Raw genomic sequence first — 16314 nt, forward strand, 5'->3', positions numbered from 1 at the left:
TAGAGCGTGGACTGGTAACCGAAGATTGCAAAAACGAATCCCCCCCTGAACAAGGCAGTTAACCCCCGTTTCTAGGCCGTCATTGTAAATAAGAATGTGTTCTTAATCTGTCTTGCCTAGTTAAATAAAGGTGTGTAAAATATATTTTTTTTTTATCGGCAAATCGGTGGCCAAAAATACCGATTACCGATTGTTATGAAAACTTGAAATCGGCCCTAATTAATCGGCCATTCCGATTAATCGGTCGACCTCTAGTATGTCTATATAGGTATATGTATGCATGCGTGTATGGATATATATATTTACCCAAAAAATATATGGGGGATTGGAAATGATGCAGACAATTACATTAATGGAAGCAATATTCTTTCTGCAATATTAAGCTGATCCACCCCCTTATTGGATGCATGTTTTGGAATAATTTTACTCTGTACATGCTTCCTTCTTTTCACTGTGTAAATTTGGTTAGTATTGTGGAGTAACAACAATGTTGTTGATCCATCCTCAGTTTTCTCCTATCACAGCCATTCAAATCTGTAACTGTTTTAAATTCACGATTGGCCTCATGGTGTGGTTTCCTTCCATTCCGGCAACTGAGTTAGGAAGGACACCTGTATCTCTGTAGTGACTGGGTGTATTGATACACCATCCAAAGTGTAATTCATAACTTCACCATGCTCAAAGGGATATTCAATGTCTGCATTTTCTTTATTTTACCCATCTACCAATAGGTGCCCTTCTTTGCGAGGCATTGGAAAACCTCCCTTGTCTTTGTGGTTGAATCTTTGTTTGAAATGTACTGCTCGACTGAGGGACCTTACGATTATCTGTATGTGTGGGCTACAGAGATGAGGTAGTCATTCAAAAATCATTTTAAACACTATTATTGCACGCAGAGTGAGTCCATGCAACTTATTATGTGACTTAAGCATATCTTTACTACTGAACTTATTTAGGCTTGCCATAACAATGGAGTTGAATACTTATTGACTCAAGACATTTCAGCTTTTCATTTTGTATTAATTTGTAAAAATGTGTAAAAACATAATCCCATGTTTACATGATGGGGTACTGTGTGTAGGCCAGTGACACAAAATCTAACGCAACAAAATGTGGGAAAAGTCAAGGGGTGTGAATACTTTCTGTAGGCACTGTGTATAATACATTGCTTCCCCTGACTCCCTCGCTTTTGCTCACTTCACTTGATCTTTCTCCTCTCTCTCACCTCCTCGGAGTACTTGTGACTGTCTGTTCTGATATCATCTTTATTTTCCCTCCCATGCCTCTCTAAATGTCATTGATTTTTGTCTGGCTTTTTCTCTGAAAAATGTCTCTCTCCTGTGGCCCACACCTACTCATCCTCTCTGTTTATTTCTCAGAAGACTCAATATGTTTGTGCGCCATCTAAGCGGCCATCTTGGTTTGGTTGTTTGCAGTGTTCACTTGATTGTTGATTACAACAATGTCACTCAGTGTTAATTGTCCATTAATAATTTAACAATTCCCCTATTATTCAATTGATTTTGCAGTCTCCGTCTCTTTTATCTGTGTGTGTTTGAGGAGATCTGTAAATCACCTTGCATCCTATCTAACTAATAATTATAATTTCTAGATCAGTTGGTCCGGTCAGTCGGGGGATCAGTCTCTGTGTCTCTGTCTCGCTCTCGGTCTCTGAAACAGGAGTGTGTATCGGACAAATTCACTTGAAGATGAAATGTCAGTGTCCCTGTCTGTTGGATTGTGGGAAATTTACTTGGCATGAGTAGCAGAGAGTGCAGCAGGGCTGACTGATGAGATGATGTCGAGCTGTGAGGAGAAACTGTTTATGTGCCACATTGGCTGACTGTGTGTGTGTGTGTGTGTGTGTGTGTGTGTGTGTGTGTGTGTGTGTGTGTGTGTGTGTAATTCACTAGAGCGTGATGTCACAGTTTCAGGCATCCTGGTGAGAAATGGTGAAAGGAGATAGAAGGTGGGGGATGGTACCAGTAATACTGCAGAGAGAGAGAAGAGAGACATACCATACCATGAAAAAGCAAATTGGAAAATTGTTGAGGTTTTATGCATCTGACATGTTTAATTTAGTGTGTTAGATACAGTACAGATACAAGCAATAAAACCTGACTTTGATGTTGATGCTCAATCTGTGTTTTCTGGAACCTTAGTACTGAACAGAACATGGGCCACATCTCTGTGTCCTAGCCCCTTACTGAAGGGGGTAATTTAGTACCCCCTTTAGTAAAGGATGTGATTTAATGTTCCCTTGCTTCAGTGCGGCACTCCCTTACCTCGATCAGCCTACAAACACACACACACACACACACACACACACACACACACACACACACACACACACACACACACACACACACACACACACACACACACACACACACACACACACACACACACACACACACACACACACCATCATGGCCATCAGTCCTCCACAATCCCACAGTCTCTCTCTGGCTGTAAATTAACCCATTACATTATAGCCTCTGGGAGAAAGAGGAAAGAGAGAGAAAGAGAGAAAGGAATAATAGAAAGGAAAAAGAGAGAAAGTGAGGCATAAAGGAATAAGAGAGGAGGAGGAGAAATGAGAGACGAAGAGGGGAAGGAATGAGAGAGATTAAGGAATGAGAGAGGAAGAGGGGAAGGAATGAGAGAGATTAAGGAATGAGAGAGAGAAAGGATTCCTGCTGTTAGGTGGCACTGTTGATTGGAAGAACGAGGAGGAGTGTGTGTGTGTGTGAGAAAGAGCAACATCATCGCCACGACACTGCTGTGAAAGCTGAGTCATGTAAGGCAAGAGAGCGAGGGAACAGGAAAAGGAAGGGAGAGAAAAGAGGGCATGGACAAAGATAATGTAACCAGAAGGAAGTAAGCAAGGAAACAGGGACAGGTGGGGAACGAAGGGAACAAGATTAGGTGAAGAAGAGGGGAACTAAGCATGATGGAGATAAAGATGGTGGGGAGAAGAGAGCAAGCGATGAGAGACAAATACAGTTTCAGGGGAGAGGAGTGCACTGGAGTCAAGGCAGAGCGAGAGATGAAACGGAGCAGAGCGTCGGAAAACCTGCGTACACACGAGATGGAGAGGGAGAGGGGGAGGAGTGAAGAGGAGAGGAGAAGGGAGGGGTGCTAGCTGCTAACGTGGCGGGGAAGGAGGGAGAGAAAGGGGCTATGCCATCGGCGCAGAGTAACACTGGAGATCAGCGCCAGACGCCAAACCCTCGGAGAGGCAGACGGAGCTCCTTTTCCCCTGAGAGGAGCAAGAGAAGGAGCAGAACAGAAAGCGAAGGAGGAAAAATAAGGGGAGGGAACTCCATCCATGCCTTCTATCCTCAGCACCTACTTGCTACTCACTGTGCTGTGCAGTCTACTGTTGCTTCACTGGACTCCCTTAGACAGCCCTAGCATAGCAGAGCGTTCGGTTCACACGAGAAGAGCAACTGTAAGTCTGTGTTTCTATGTGGTGTCAGAGGAAGCTGTCAGCACTCGTCATCATTAAGGCTTCATCCAAGGCAAGACCTGACGCATCATTATTTCCTCTTCGAAGGAATATCCATAGTGGATAAGTCATTATCTCCAGCTCAGTAGGACCATCTCAAAGGAAGATACCAAGAGTTTGGGTTTGTTATTGATGACTGTATTCACCACATTAGCTTCTGGAGAATGAAAGTGGACACCCACTGTTGGATCTACCTTCTACAATCCTCATTCCAGTACCCCACATCTACAGCTACGCCATATGGAAACGATCTAAGAAGGGCTAGGTTTTTTTGAGTTTTTCAGTCCATAAGGTTGCGATTGGGCTTCTTCTCGGGAAAGGACTCTTCGACGCTAGCCATGACGCCCATGCAAAAGCTCCTCCAGTTGCCGGTGAACGCGATGAATATGGTGAAGACGGCGCAGGACCAGATGGGGCAGCAGGATGAGGCCAAAAGCCCTGTGATGACCCCGGATGGCGGAAACCATAACTGGTACAACGGGGAGCCCAACGACCCGCGCCACATCCGGTTTGGCAGCGGAGGTGGAGACCAGGAGGAGCGGGCCCACCTGGAGGAAGGGGGAGGCAGTTTATCCAGCCTTGTGACCCAGCCTTTGCGGTAGGGTGCCATCAGCATGAGACACGTGCCGTGTGAATATGTGCATAAACAGACCTGAAAATGCTTGCGTACGTGTGTTACTGATGAGTGAGCATGCAGACGACAGTAATTAGACATAATGAGAAAGAGACAAGCGTAATTAGATAAGCATAAACACACACACACACCTGGGATGTGAAAACACCTCGTGTACACACACAGACTCTTAACACTATATGCCTGTTGCTTCCAGGCCTTGTGAAAACAGTAATCTATGTTAATAATACTGCTGTTAAACGCCCACACCAGTAGAAATCTACTTTTTTGAGCTGAAAGACGATGGCCAGAGCTTACCCACGATGTTGCACAACGACTTAAGTCAGTAAGTCATCGTTTTAGTCAAAGTATGATATATTTAAGCTTGAAGTAACAAATCAAAACTGCCCACTTTGTACAATCCGTGACTATTCCTATGAAATGACATACAAATTATTTTCAGCCTGGATTTTATTTGATTGTTACCACCCACCAGCATGGCATTTTTTATTCATCAGAAACCACTGCAAAGTTATTCCTCTTCGTGACTGAGATGAGCCGAACAGCCTTGTATCTACTTGGCCGCCTGAGCCATGGAGCAAATTAAAATAAGGTGCGCAAACTTGTTTTTGCACCTCCACTTTTTTTAACAGAAAATTATCACAATCTACTGGATAATTTGTAAATGTTAACAATTTTGGAGATAGTTTGTATTAAAAATATGTGTGACCATTTTATAATTACTTGATATGTAACCTTCATCATTCTTCAGAGGTGGAACCTAAATGTGCATTTCCTCTCAAGGACAGTGTCAGCAATTTCCTCTGGGGGGGGGGTCTTTTGTCTTTTAAAAGGCCACGCGTACTTACGTGACTCATCGGCTAGTGTTTGGACCTCAGAAATAAGCACACCGCTAGGTTATGTACTGCTGAAAATGCCTGAAAAAACCTTGGTAGCACCTGCTGCTGTGGAGTTACTCAGACACATGCGCACACACATACATGCTCACACGTATTAGTCATTGATGTTCTTTACTCCTGTGTTTCCATCGCCAACAGTATGTAAGCTTCTCACCTGAATTGCTTCTGTTTTTGTGTGTGCATGTGTACAGCTGCGGTAAGAGAGTAAATGTTTAAAGAGCACAGATATTAAACAGTTGCTCTTGAGGTCTTTTTTATTTTGTTTTTGTGTTCTCAAGGCCTCTCTCCTGATCCCAGAGGTTTGAGCTGTACACAGGGTTCAAAGGGTTCAGTCTGTTTTTGCGCTGTCGTAAAAAAACACTAGTAGTCTCTCCCCAGCAATACATCAGAGAATTCAAGCAAATGTAGCTGTTCTTGAGAACCAATGGATAGTTTAACAGAGGCATGAGGACATTGTAGATTCTCAAAGTGTCTTAGTCAATTTATGTGAATTCATGGGTGGTGTAAATTACATGCGCCTTTTAGTCGAATTTCAAATGCAAGAAGAGGCCGCGTCTATGTTTTATGTATTGTTTTATGGATGTGACTGTCACAGTCCGAGCTTGTTCTAGCTGGAGGCTAAACTGACTACTTCAGTTAGGAAGTTTTTGCATGTTGAGGTTCACAACACAACAGCACATTGGACACTTTGTGTTGTTTGATCTACTGACCAGGACTCAGGCTGGAACCTCATGAGTTTTTCATTAAACCATGTGGAAATATCTAATTTACATAAGTATTCACACCCCTGAGTCAACACCTGTTAGAATCACCTTTGGCAATGATTACAGCTGTGAGCTTTGCACACCTGGATTGTAAAATATTTGCACATTATTATTTTAAAAAATCTTCAAATTCTGTCAAGTTGTTTGTGGATCATTGCTAGACAGCCATTTTCAAGTCTTGCCATAGATTTTCAACCCGATTTTTAAGTGAAAACTGTAACTAAGCCACTCAGGAACATTCAATGTTGTCTTGGTAAGCAACTCCAGTGTATATTTGGCCTTGTGTTTTAGGTTATTGACCTGCTGAAAAGTGAATTGGTCTTCCAGTGTCTGTCTGGAAAGCAGACTGAACCAGGTTTTCCTCTAGGTCCTCCTGTGCTTAGCTCTATTCCATTTATTTTTATCCCCCAAAAAACTCTCTAGTCCTTGCCGATGACAAGCATACCCATAACATGACGCAACAACCACCATGCTTGAAAATATGAAGAGTGATTTGTGTTGGTTTTCCCCGAACATAACGCTTTGCATTCAGGACATAAAGTTAACTCCTGAACTTATTTAGGCTTGCCATAACAAAGGGGTTGAATACTTATTGATTCAAGACATTTCAGCTTTTCATTTTTTATTAATTTGTAAAAATGTCTTAACATAATTCCACTTTGACATTATGGGGTATTGTGTGTAAGCCAGTGACACAAAATCTCAATTTACTCTATTTTAAATTCAGGCTGTAACACAACAAATTGTGGAAAAAGTAAAGTGGTGTGAATACTTTCTGAAGGCACTGTATCCATTAGCACAAACATACAGTATAATTACCCTGCCATTGCCATGGATTTATACACAGTAAAACATACATGTACATACTCTAACTTTGTAGTAGCTGCCATAGGCACCCTACTTTGCGTTTGTGAAAGGCTTCTAAAATAGTTCAAAATAGCTAGAAAGTTCTGGCTGATCTTCTAAACTGACCACCAGTAACCTGACCACCAATGCAGACATTGGGCCAGTGCTCTACAATGCCTCAGTAAGTTAAATAATTGAGTACTGGGTTCGTAAATTAAGCTATTCGCTGCCGGGCAAGACAAAGACCTAGGACAGTGAAACCCAGTATAGGTGTAAGGTTCCTTCTCTGTGGAACTTGATATCTGACTAGCTCTGGATCAACTCACCCACCTGTCTTTCTTTACTGGCAGGAGAGAAAGAGGGTGTAAGGCATTCCTAAACTATCACACTAACATTTGACAACGACAGTGAATCAAGTGTTAGTTTTGAAGATGGCCACCAAAAAGGCTTCTTTGGTCATGCAGGATGCAAATTTTGGCTCCATCATGTACATTATGACTTGTAGGAGACAAATGCAAGATTGTTAACCTAGCACTAAAATCATTTTTACTTTGACTTTTAGTTATTACCCGATTTTGATTTTACATGGAAGCATGGTTCAGTGCATTGCTTTATGGGAACTGTTGTCCTCCTTAGCTCTCCTCTATGACGCTTCCAGTGTTCAGTTGGAAATAACTGAATAATGCACAGTCTACCAACAGAAGCCACGGAGGAACATGAATGCAGTGGCGATTTTAGCATGTAAATCTTGGTGGGGCAAAAAGTGGGATACATGCCAGCAAAGCCACTACACTACACAACACAAAACAATACATTAATTGCACAATAACGGTGACAAACGGTGCCCACAAACATGTTAGGGCCTACATAAAGCTGTCCAAACAGTAGTCCCAACATCTTACCACTACTACACCTGGCTATCAGCGGAGCCTTGTCTGGAAAAGAAACAGTTCATTCAGCCTCATTTACTGCCTTGTAAAAAAACATATTTGTTTAAGCAAGTCAGCCATATCAACTGTGGTTTCTAATGACAATTGAGATGTACAAACTATGGCATAATGGGACGACAAGCGGGTAAGAGGCAATCCGTAATGTCGATTTAGACATTAATGAGCGAGCTAGGACAGACGTAGTCAATATAACTATTTGTTTAGCACTTTTGAAATGTACAGCGACAGAATTCAGAACATGGGCTGTTGTTATGGTGTTCTCCCTGTACACCAAGTCAGAACTGTAGGATAAATAAATGGGGCATATAAGCAAACAATGAAAGTTCTCTAAAACAGGATGTAGGCTACATGTGCACCACCAAGTCAGAACAGTAGGCAAAATTAAGAGGGGTAAATATACAAAATTATTAGGGTGAGGCACATAGGTTACTAACAGCTTACTACAAAACATACACTTAATATTACTTTCTTAGCTAAAGTATACATATCTCCCTGGCATATGTGTCAGTAGTATACATATCTCCCTGGCGTATCTCCCGTCTGTGTCACGAATCATGATGACGTCATTGATCTTCAGGTCGTAGCTCTAGAAAGAGGCCCAAGTTCCCGACTTAAAATTTTGAGTTGGATGACCGTTCAAAATGTATTTCCCAGTCAGAGCTCGTTTTTTCCGAAATTCCCAGTTGTCTTGAACTCACTGAAGTCAAGTTTTCGCAGTTCCGAGTTAACAGTTGTTTTGAGCACGACATAAGTCATGCTTCATTGACAGCATGGCCAATGTTGAATGTTTATAATTTTAAACTTGGAAAAGAGACACTTAATCACAGATTTAGGACCACACTGCCATTCCACTGAATAGCAGTAGTGACTGCTTTGCAATGCTTGCAGTAAGCCACTGTCACTGATTCCTTTGAAATGTTTATGTCCAATGGCCGATGAGCACCGATACGTTTTATCTATAATTTATCTTAATAGTTTATCTTCATATGACAAGGATTAAAAAGGATTTGCCAGTAGATTGTCGACTTGATTCATGATGATGACTGCTAGCTAAGATTTTGAAAGTATGATGTTGACATGATCAGTCCAATCAAAGCTACTGTAGATATGTGATTTGACGTAATTTTATCTGTGGCCAATTACATTAAGCCTTCTTAGATGGGCACTTCTAATGTAACTCTATGGCAGCACCCAAGGGGCTTGAATTTCCAAGGTATACCCTTAGACTTGGCGGTGACATACTGTCCCCACGAGTGATAGAACACTGAGCTAATCATGGCGCAACTAGAGAACATTACCAACACCTACACCCCATATTTTCCGCTGGCTGCCCCACCACCACAGAAAGCACTTACTCAAGAAAGCAAAAGAGACTATGTTTGAATGTGGCTTTATTAACTCAATGCTTCTTTTTTTTACATTGTTGGCAAACTGATATGTCACAAGTATTAATGCCAAAATAACTCTGCCCCACCTGCCCTGAATGACGGATCGCCACTGCATTAATGACATGTGTAGCACAGAAAGATGGTGGCACCTTAATTAGGGAGGACAGGCTTGTGGTAATGGCTGAAATGGAATTAGTGGAATGGTACCAAATACAAAAAACACATTTTCCATGTGTTTGATGCCATTCCATTTGCTCCTTTCCAGCCATTATTGTTAGCCGTCCTCCCCTCAGCAGCCTCCACTGAAGTGTACCGAGACCAAAGTAGGGGTTCCTCCTAATCATAATTCAGCTAGAAATGCTAATCAACCTTCAGAAGAGAATAAGCTATTTCAGTTCAGTCTGAACTCAATGTTGCAAAATTGGCTCTGTTGAATCTTTAATCCTCTTCTCAGGCCCAGCCACTTTTAATGATGTCTTTATATCTGCCTGCATCAAATGTTCAGTCTTTTTCTGATTGCATGGAATTAAGGCAATTTCCCATGGATAATATCCTCCTAAAGTTGTACAGGCTTTTTTTGTGAAATCCTGCCTGTGTTTGATTATGTACCTTTGTGTAATCTTTTAATTAATCAAATATGGACCGAAGGATATAACAGATTGTAGTGAAATAGATTTAGCCTTTAATATGTTTGAACGCTTTGCATGTAAAGATCAAACGTCAACCAGAAAATGCCTCAACATCAACTCAAAACAATGGTCAATGTAGAAAGATATTACGTTTTTCATCTTCTACCAAGTTAGAGTTTTCCCTGTCTGACCCTCCAAGCTTCATTCAACACCATAGGTCATTATCAATAAAACTAGCTTTCGATTTGACTGTTGGGGGGCAAGGAGACCTCCAGCTCTGCTAAAACCATTGAGAACTACTTACCGTTTTCAAGGGATTGTTAAATAAATGTTATAACTATTTGGTTTTAATATCATCACCTCTTGAAGAGCATAGTCAAACTACACATTTCAGACTATTCCACAATTAGCTCCATCATCAGAGTTATACAGCAATCAGTAAACATCAATTCATCATTTAATTTCAGATACGTGAGGATAACCACATCCATTTGGCTAGCTAGCTAGCTAAAGCAAACAAGGTGTAATTTAGCTTGCTTCATCAGAGATAAGGCTTTTGGAATGAGCTTGACATCGTCCTGGTAAAGTTGTCAGTCGGCCTAATTGTCATCACTAATATAGATAGCAAGCAAATCAAACAATATTTGAATATGGCGATCTAGTTTATCCCCAGAAATGTAGCTTGTTAACTAGCCATATTGACCTGATATGTTGTTAGCTAGGTAGCCAATTTGATATGGTCCATCAGTCAATGTACTCTATCATGTCTGTCAGCAGCAATCATGTTTAAACATTATTTAAATACATTGTTGAAAATGGGATAATGGTAGCTAACTTCGCTAGGCAATCCGACATTTGGTTGGAGAAAAAGGTCTACTTACCAACTTATGTCTAGCCAACTGTACAAAGTTTCTACCGGTAACTTGCAAAGTAAAAATGATCAGCCGACAGTAACATTACATCGGCAAATGCGCCCTTCTGCTGCTTGACAGGCAGATCCCACAGAGGATGGGAAATTAACCAATACCACTCATACTTTTCAGGTATAGTTCACTTCCATTTTATATCACTCAAATATCCAATTAATGATGGCCAATATTGGGAGATATCATGAAGCTTCCCTCACGTATTTGAAATTACATGATCAGTTTATGTTTACTGATCATAAATAGTATGCAGTTAGGTCTACTTGCTGTTGCCCTAGAACTCTGATGATTGAGCTAAATGTGTGCAATTGTTTTGCATGGAATAATGGGAAATGTGTAGTTCTGACTATGCTCTTCAAGAGGTGAAGATATTACAACCAAAGAGTTAACATTTATTTAACAATCCCTTGAAAATAGCACGCAGTTGGCAATGGTTTTAGCGGAGCGGCGGGTCTCCTTGCACCCCAGAAGGCTAATAGAATGCTCTGCACCTTATTGTGACGTTTTATTGATAACGACCTATAGAAGAGCTTTCCTGACAATGGCAGGTGGTGCTATGTTGAAAGAGTGGTATTTTCAGTCTTCGCACCCACACTTGGCTATTTTACCCACAATTGACTAGGGCTATTTTGCCCTCCATTTGGCTGTCTACTTTGCCAGATGTGCTCTCTGTCCTGTTATTTAATGGACTTTTAATGACTGTTTTGATTATATTGCTTTTTGTCAGCAATCATTAGTCCATCTGCAGAGATGGAAATTCTGCTTTGTCCTCAACAGACAGCCCACATTTTGGGAGCAACCCAGGGTCAGGGTCCATAGTACATTGCCCCTAAAGTAACATTTTTGTTTACAAGTATATTGCTCAAGGGCACAACGGCAGGAGATAGTGCCACTACCTGGGATCTGAAACCAGCAGCCTCCCAAAAGATGACATGAAGAGATTTGATTGATAGGTGAATTTGAACGACCGTCTTCCTCAAAGGAATGTACCAGGGGGAATGATCTCTTAAGACTGCGGTGTCACACCTAGTTAGACACTTCATGCCTGCTTCTCTGCATGCAGCTGCAACAAAGACACGACGGAGGCAGGAAATCACTTCCCTTCACTTTATTACATTCTATGTTGCCTTGGAAACTAGTCAGGAGAACCTGGGCTTGTGCAGAGATATCATAGCTATTTAAATTATGGAGAGCCCGGACTCCCGGGGGAATCTTTTCAATTAGCCAGTTTTTTAAATTATTTTTGCTATCCTCCAAACCTGGGTTCAAATACTATTTGAATTTATTTCAAATACTTGAACTGGGTTTGATTGAGTTTGTCTGGCACAATGGAACCAATAGAATAGCTGCAAAAGTCCAAACCCCGCCCATCTGGCACTCCAGGCTGGCTAAAGCAAACACTAAGTATTTGAAAGATTTCAAATAGTATTTGAACCCAGGTCTGCTTCCCTTGCCTAACCTGTTGTAGTCTGGCTCATTTCAATAGATGTTAATTTGGTAGAGAGGTGGGTGTGGGGGACATTCAGGGGCTGCTACTGTATTGTTATTTCTCAGTGCTATGACGTGTCTTCTAGAGAAACTGGCTTGGGGTGGTTTGGTCAGTAGAGGATTGCCAAGGGAAAAACTGTACAGATACTCATGTGAGGTCTCTGCTGGCTAGTGCTGAGCAATTTTCCATTTGTTTTTTAAACAACTAATTTACCCGTTTTTTTTTCTGCAAGCTCAATGCGCACATTGCAGCGTTTCTCTAGAGATAAATCAGATCAAGCCCAAAGTGTGCGATGTAGTTGGGAGTTGTAATTTCCAACATAGTTTAGCGCAGAAAACATGGTAATTAACTACAATGACCATAATCCATGTCGCACCTATTTTACGTCTGCTACAAGAAGAGACAGAAGGATGCACCATCAAAAGGGATAGCAGTTTCTTCGCGAAGTATCTCTACCTGAAAATACATGATCTAAGTGATGATAGTTAGTATTGAGTATTGAGTCGTAAAAGTATGCCTTAATTACTTTGAAAAACAACTAAAATAGTGATTTTGTCAGACAGCATAGGCAGCATGCAGCTTTATAGTGATGACATTAGAATTTGGGATAAAATAATAAAGTAATCAAATACACAACAACTGAAATATTTTATTAAAGTAAAGTAATGTGAATAAATCATGTGATAAGCTGTAATGGGCAGTCACTACCATCATGGGACTTTTATGAATAGTTTATTATGTTGTTACAGCATTCATCCCACATAATGCATAGTGCATTTTCATGTAAAAAAAATAAATGGCTAAACCGAAATCAAAAACCGTGATAAATTGTTAACATATAATTGTTAGCATATTTAAGTTGTTGTGTATATTACATTTGTTTTATTTGATGACTTTATTATTTCACTCCAAGTCATCATCTCCTCTCTATAGAGCTGCTGCTTATGCTGTCTGAGAAAATCACAATTTTAGTAGTTCTTCAAAGTAAATAAGGCAGTCTTTTATGACTTCTGAATATCAACTATCAATTGCTTAGATCATGTATTTTAAGGTAGAAATACCTCACAAAGCAACTGCTCTCTATCCCTCTCGATTGCGCATTCTTCTGTGTCTTTTTTATGTAGCACAGACCGGACTAGTAGGCGTGCAATGGATTGTGGTCATCGTAGTTAATTACATGTGCCTTGAGCTAAAAAAAAAAAAGAAGAAAAATAAATGGAATTCAAATAATTGAACCAACGTAGGTCAATTACAGTAGTTGTTTAAAAAACAATAAATAACCAACATTTTGGTGAAGCACTGAGCACAAGCATTCTATTTAGCTCAGTTTTTTTAATTATTTATTTCATACAGTAATTTTTGCTCACCTTTATCAAGGGTGTCAATAATTTCGGACCCCACTATATTTAGAAAGTATTCATACACCTTAATTTATTCCACATTTTGTTGTGTTACAGCCTGGATTCAAAATTGATTAAAGTGTGTGGGGGGGGGGGGGTTATCAACCATCTATACCCAATACCCCATAATGACAAAGTGAAAACATGTTTTTAGAATTTTTGCAAATATATTGAAAATTATAATATCTCATTTACATAAGTATTCACACCCCTTTGCTATGACACAGCAAATTGAGCTCAGGTGGATCCAATTTCCTTTGATCATCCTTGATGTCACTACAACTGTATTGGAGTCCACCTGTGGCCAATTCAATTGTTTGGACATGATTTAGAAAGAAGCACACCTGGCTATACACTCAATGTACAAAACATGAAGAACGCCTTCCTAATATTGAGTTACTGGCTTATGTTGACTTCAGTGCTTCCCACAGTTGTGTCAAGTTGACTGGATATCCTTTGGGTGGTGGACCATTCTTGATATGCACGGAAAACTGCTGAGCGTGAAAAGCCCAGCAGCGTTGCAGTGCTTAACACAAACCAGTGCGCCTGGCACTTACTACCAAACCCTGTTCAAAGGCACTTAAATATTTTGTGAATGGCACAAATTCACAATCTATGTCTCAATTGTCTCAAGGCTTAAAAATCCATCTTTAACCTCCCCTTCATCTACACTGATTGAAGTGGATTTAACAAGTGACATCAATAAGAGATTCACCTAGTCAGTCTATGTTATGGAAAGAGCATGTGTTCTTAACGTTTTGTACACGCCGTGTATAATGTCCCACAGTTGACAGTGCATGTCAGAGCAGAAACTATACCAAGGAACTGTCCGTAGAGCTGCGAGATAGCATTGTGATGAGGCATACAGTATATATGGGGAAGGATATAAAACAATTTCAAGAATATTGAATGTTTCCAAGAGCACAGTGGTCTCCATCATTGGACAATTGAAAAAATATGGAACTACCCAAACTCTGACAACCAGGTAAGAAGGACCTTGGTCAGGGAGGTGACCAAGAACCGAATGACCACTCTGACAGAACTACAGAGTTCCTTGGCTGAGATGGGAGAACCTGCCAGAAGGACAACAGTCTCTACAGCACTTCACCAATCTGGGCTTTAAGGGAGAGTGGCCAGACAGAAGCCAGTCCAGAGAAAAAGGCACATGACAAGCACGCCTGGAATTTGCAAAAAGGCACGTGAAAGACTCTGAGATCATAAAACAGAAGATTATGTGGTCTGATCAGACAAAAATGTTACTCTTTGGTCTGAATGCAAAGCGCTATGTCTGGAGAAAACCAGGCACAGCTTGGCAGCATCATGATATGAGGATGCTTTTCAGTGGCAGGGACTGGGAGACTAGTAAGGATAGAGGGAACAATGAATGGAGCCAAATACAGGCAAATCCTTGATGAAAACCTGCTTCAGAGTGCAAACGACCGTAGACTGGGACGAATATTTACCTTCCAACAGGGCAATGACCCCAAGCATACAGCCAAAGCAATGCTGAAATGGCTTCAGAACAAGAATGTGAAAGTCGTTAAGTAGCCCAGCCAAAGACCAGACTTGAATCCCATTGAAAATCTGTGGAAAAACTTGAAGATTGCTGTTCACCCCCGCTCCCCATCTAACTTAACAGAGCTTGAGAAAATCTGCAAAGAAAAATGGGAGAAATCCCCAAATCCAGATGTGCAAAGCTGATACAGACATACCCAAAATGACACAAAGGTGTAATCACCGCCAATTGTGCTTCTACAAAGTATTGATTCAGGGGTGTGAATACTTATGTAAATTAGATATTTCAGTAATTCATTTTCAATAAAGTTGCAGAAATGTAAAAAAAAAACGTTTTCACTTTGTCATTATGGGGTATTGTGTGTAGATGGGTGAGGGGAAAAAATATATTTAATCCATTTAGAATTCAGGCTGTAACACAACAAAATGTGGAGTATGAATACATCCACTTTCTGAAGACACTGTACATATCTAATGATGCGAGTAGTATCAAAACAACAGATCCCAAGCACATATGTGCCTCAGCTGTTAGGTGACCTGCGCACCACACACACACACACACACACACACACACACACACACACACACACACACACACACACACACACACACACACACACACACACACACACAGCTAATTAGTATCAGAAATGGTCATTGTCAGTGTACTATCCTGCTGCAGACACAGACCTACACACACACAAGCATCCACTCTCACAAACAAGTCCACTACCACATACTGTACAAACACCTATGCGAATATTCACACACATTCAAACAGATACACACATCTGCATACACACGATAAAGAAACAAACAGTTATACACACACAAACCTTATGTTTAGTAACAGCCCTAGTTTACATTGACATTTGCAATAATCAGATGCAGAACATTATGCAAAGCCAACTGAATATGAGAACAAAGTTGATTTAAATGAATTAATTAGAGATACTTGTCGCTCATCATCAAAGGTGCAATATGCAGAAATCGCTCTGCCATTTCCTGGTAGCTAAAATTCTAGTATTTCGCCTAATTTCAGTTTATGTGACAAAACAGGCAATCATTGTGTATAGAATCATTGTACCTTCTAAACTGCTGTAAAATATATTTTCCATAACCAAAAATGTTTCAGCTGTTTGAAGCTGGTGTGCAAAACTGAAAGTAAAAGATGCAAAAACAATACTTAATGCTGCAATATGTAACTTTTTGTATTTTTGTTTTATGTTCATAAGTTCCAATAAGTTGCTTGTGGTCATCCAATGTGATATAGCAGTAACAATGGTGTGCCCCTAGCCTGCCTGAGAAGAACCACTGTTATTCATTTTCCCAGGTGGGGTTGGATTTTCCTGGCAGATTTTGT

The 16314-nt window shown here is 40.6% G+C and overlaps 1 protein-coding gene across 11 annotated transcripts in view; it reads left to right on the forward strand.

Annotated features, from left to right (window-relative positions):
* ap3b2 (adaptor related protein complex 3 subunit beta 2) overlaps positions 1 to 16314 on the forward strand; it is a 107335-nt gene that overhangs the window by 26766 nt on the left and 64255 nt on the right. For 2 of the 11 annotated variants that reach the window (XM_014124026.3, XM_014124027.3), the window contains exon 1: positions 2446 to 4109. The exons of 5 other annotated variants lie outside the window; for them this stretch is intronic. In XM_014124026.3, the coding sequence (XP_013979501.1) occupies positions 3850 to 4109 (260 nt within the window). In that variant the 5' untranslated portion in view covers positions 2446 to 3849. Of the gene's footprint in view, positions 1 to 2444; positions 4110 to 16314 lie in introns of those variants that run through there. 4 more of the 11 variants (XM_082957141.1, XM_082957140.1, XM_014124025.3 and 1 more) reach the window with 3 other exon arrangements.

Source organism: Salmo salar, chromosome 10 (genome assembly GCF_965601325.2).
Source record: "Salmo salar chromosome 10, fSalSal1, whole genome shotgun sequence".
NCBI classification, from domain to species: Eukaryota; Metazoa; Chordata; class Actinopteri; order Salmoniformes; family Salmonidae; genus Salmo; species Salmo salar.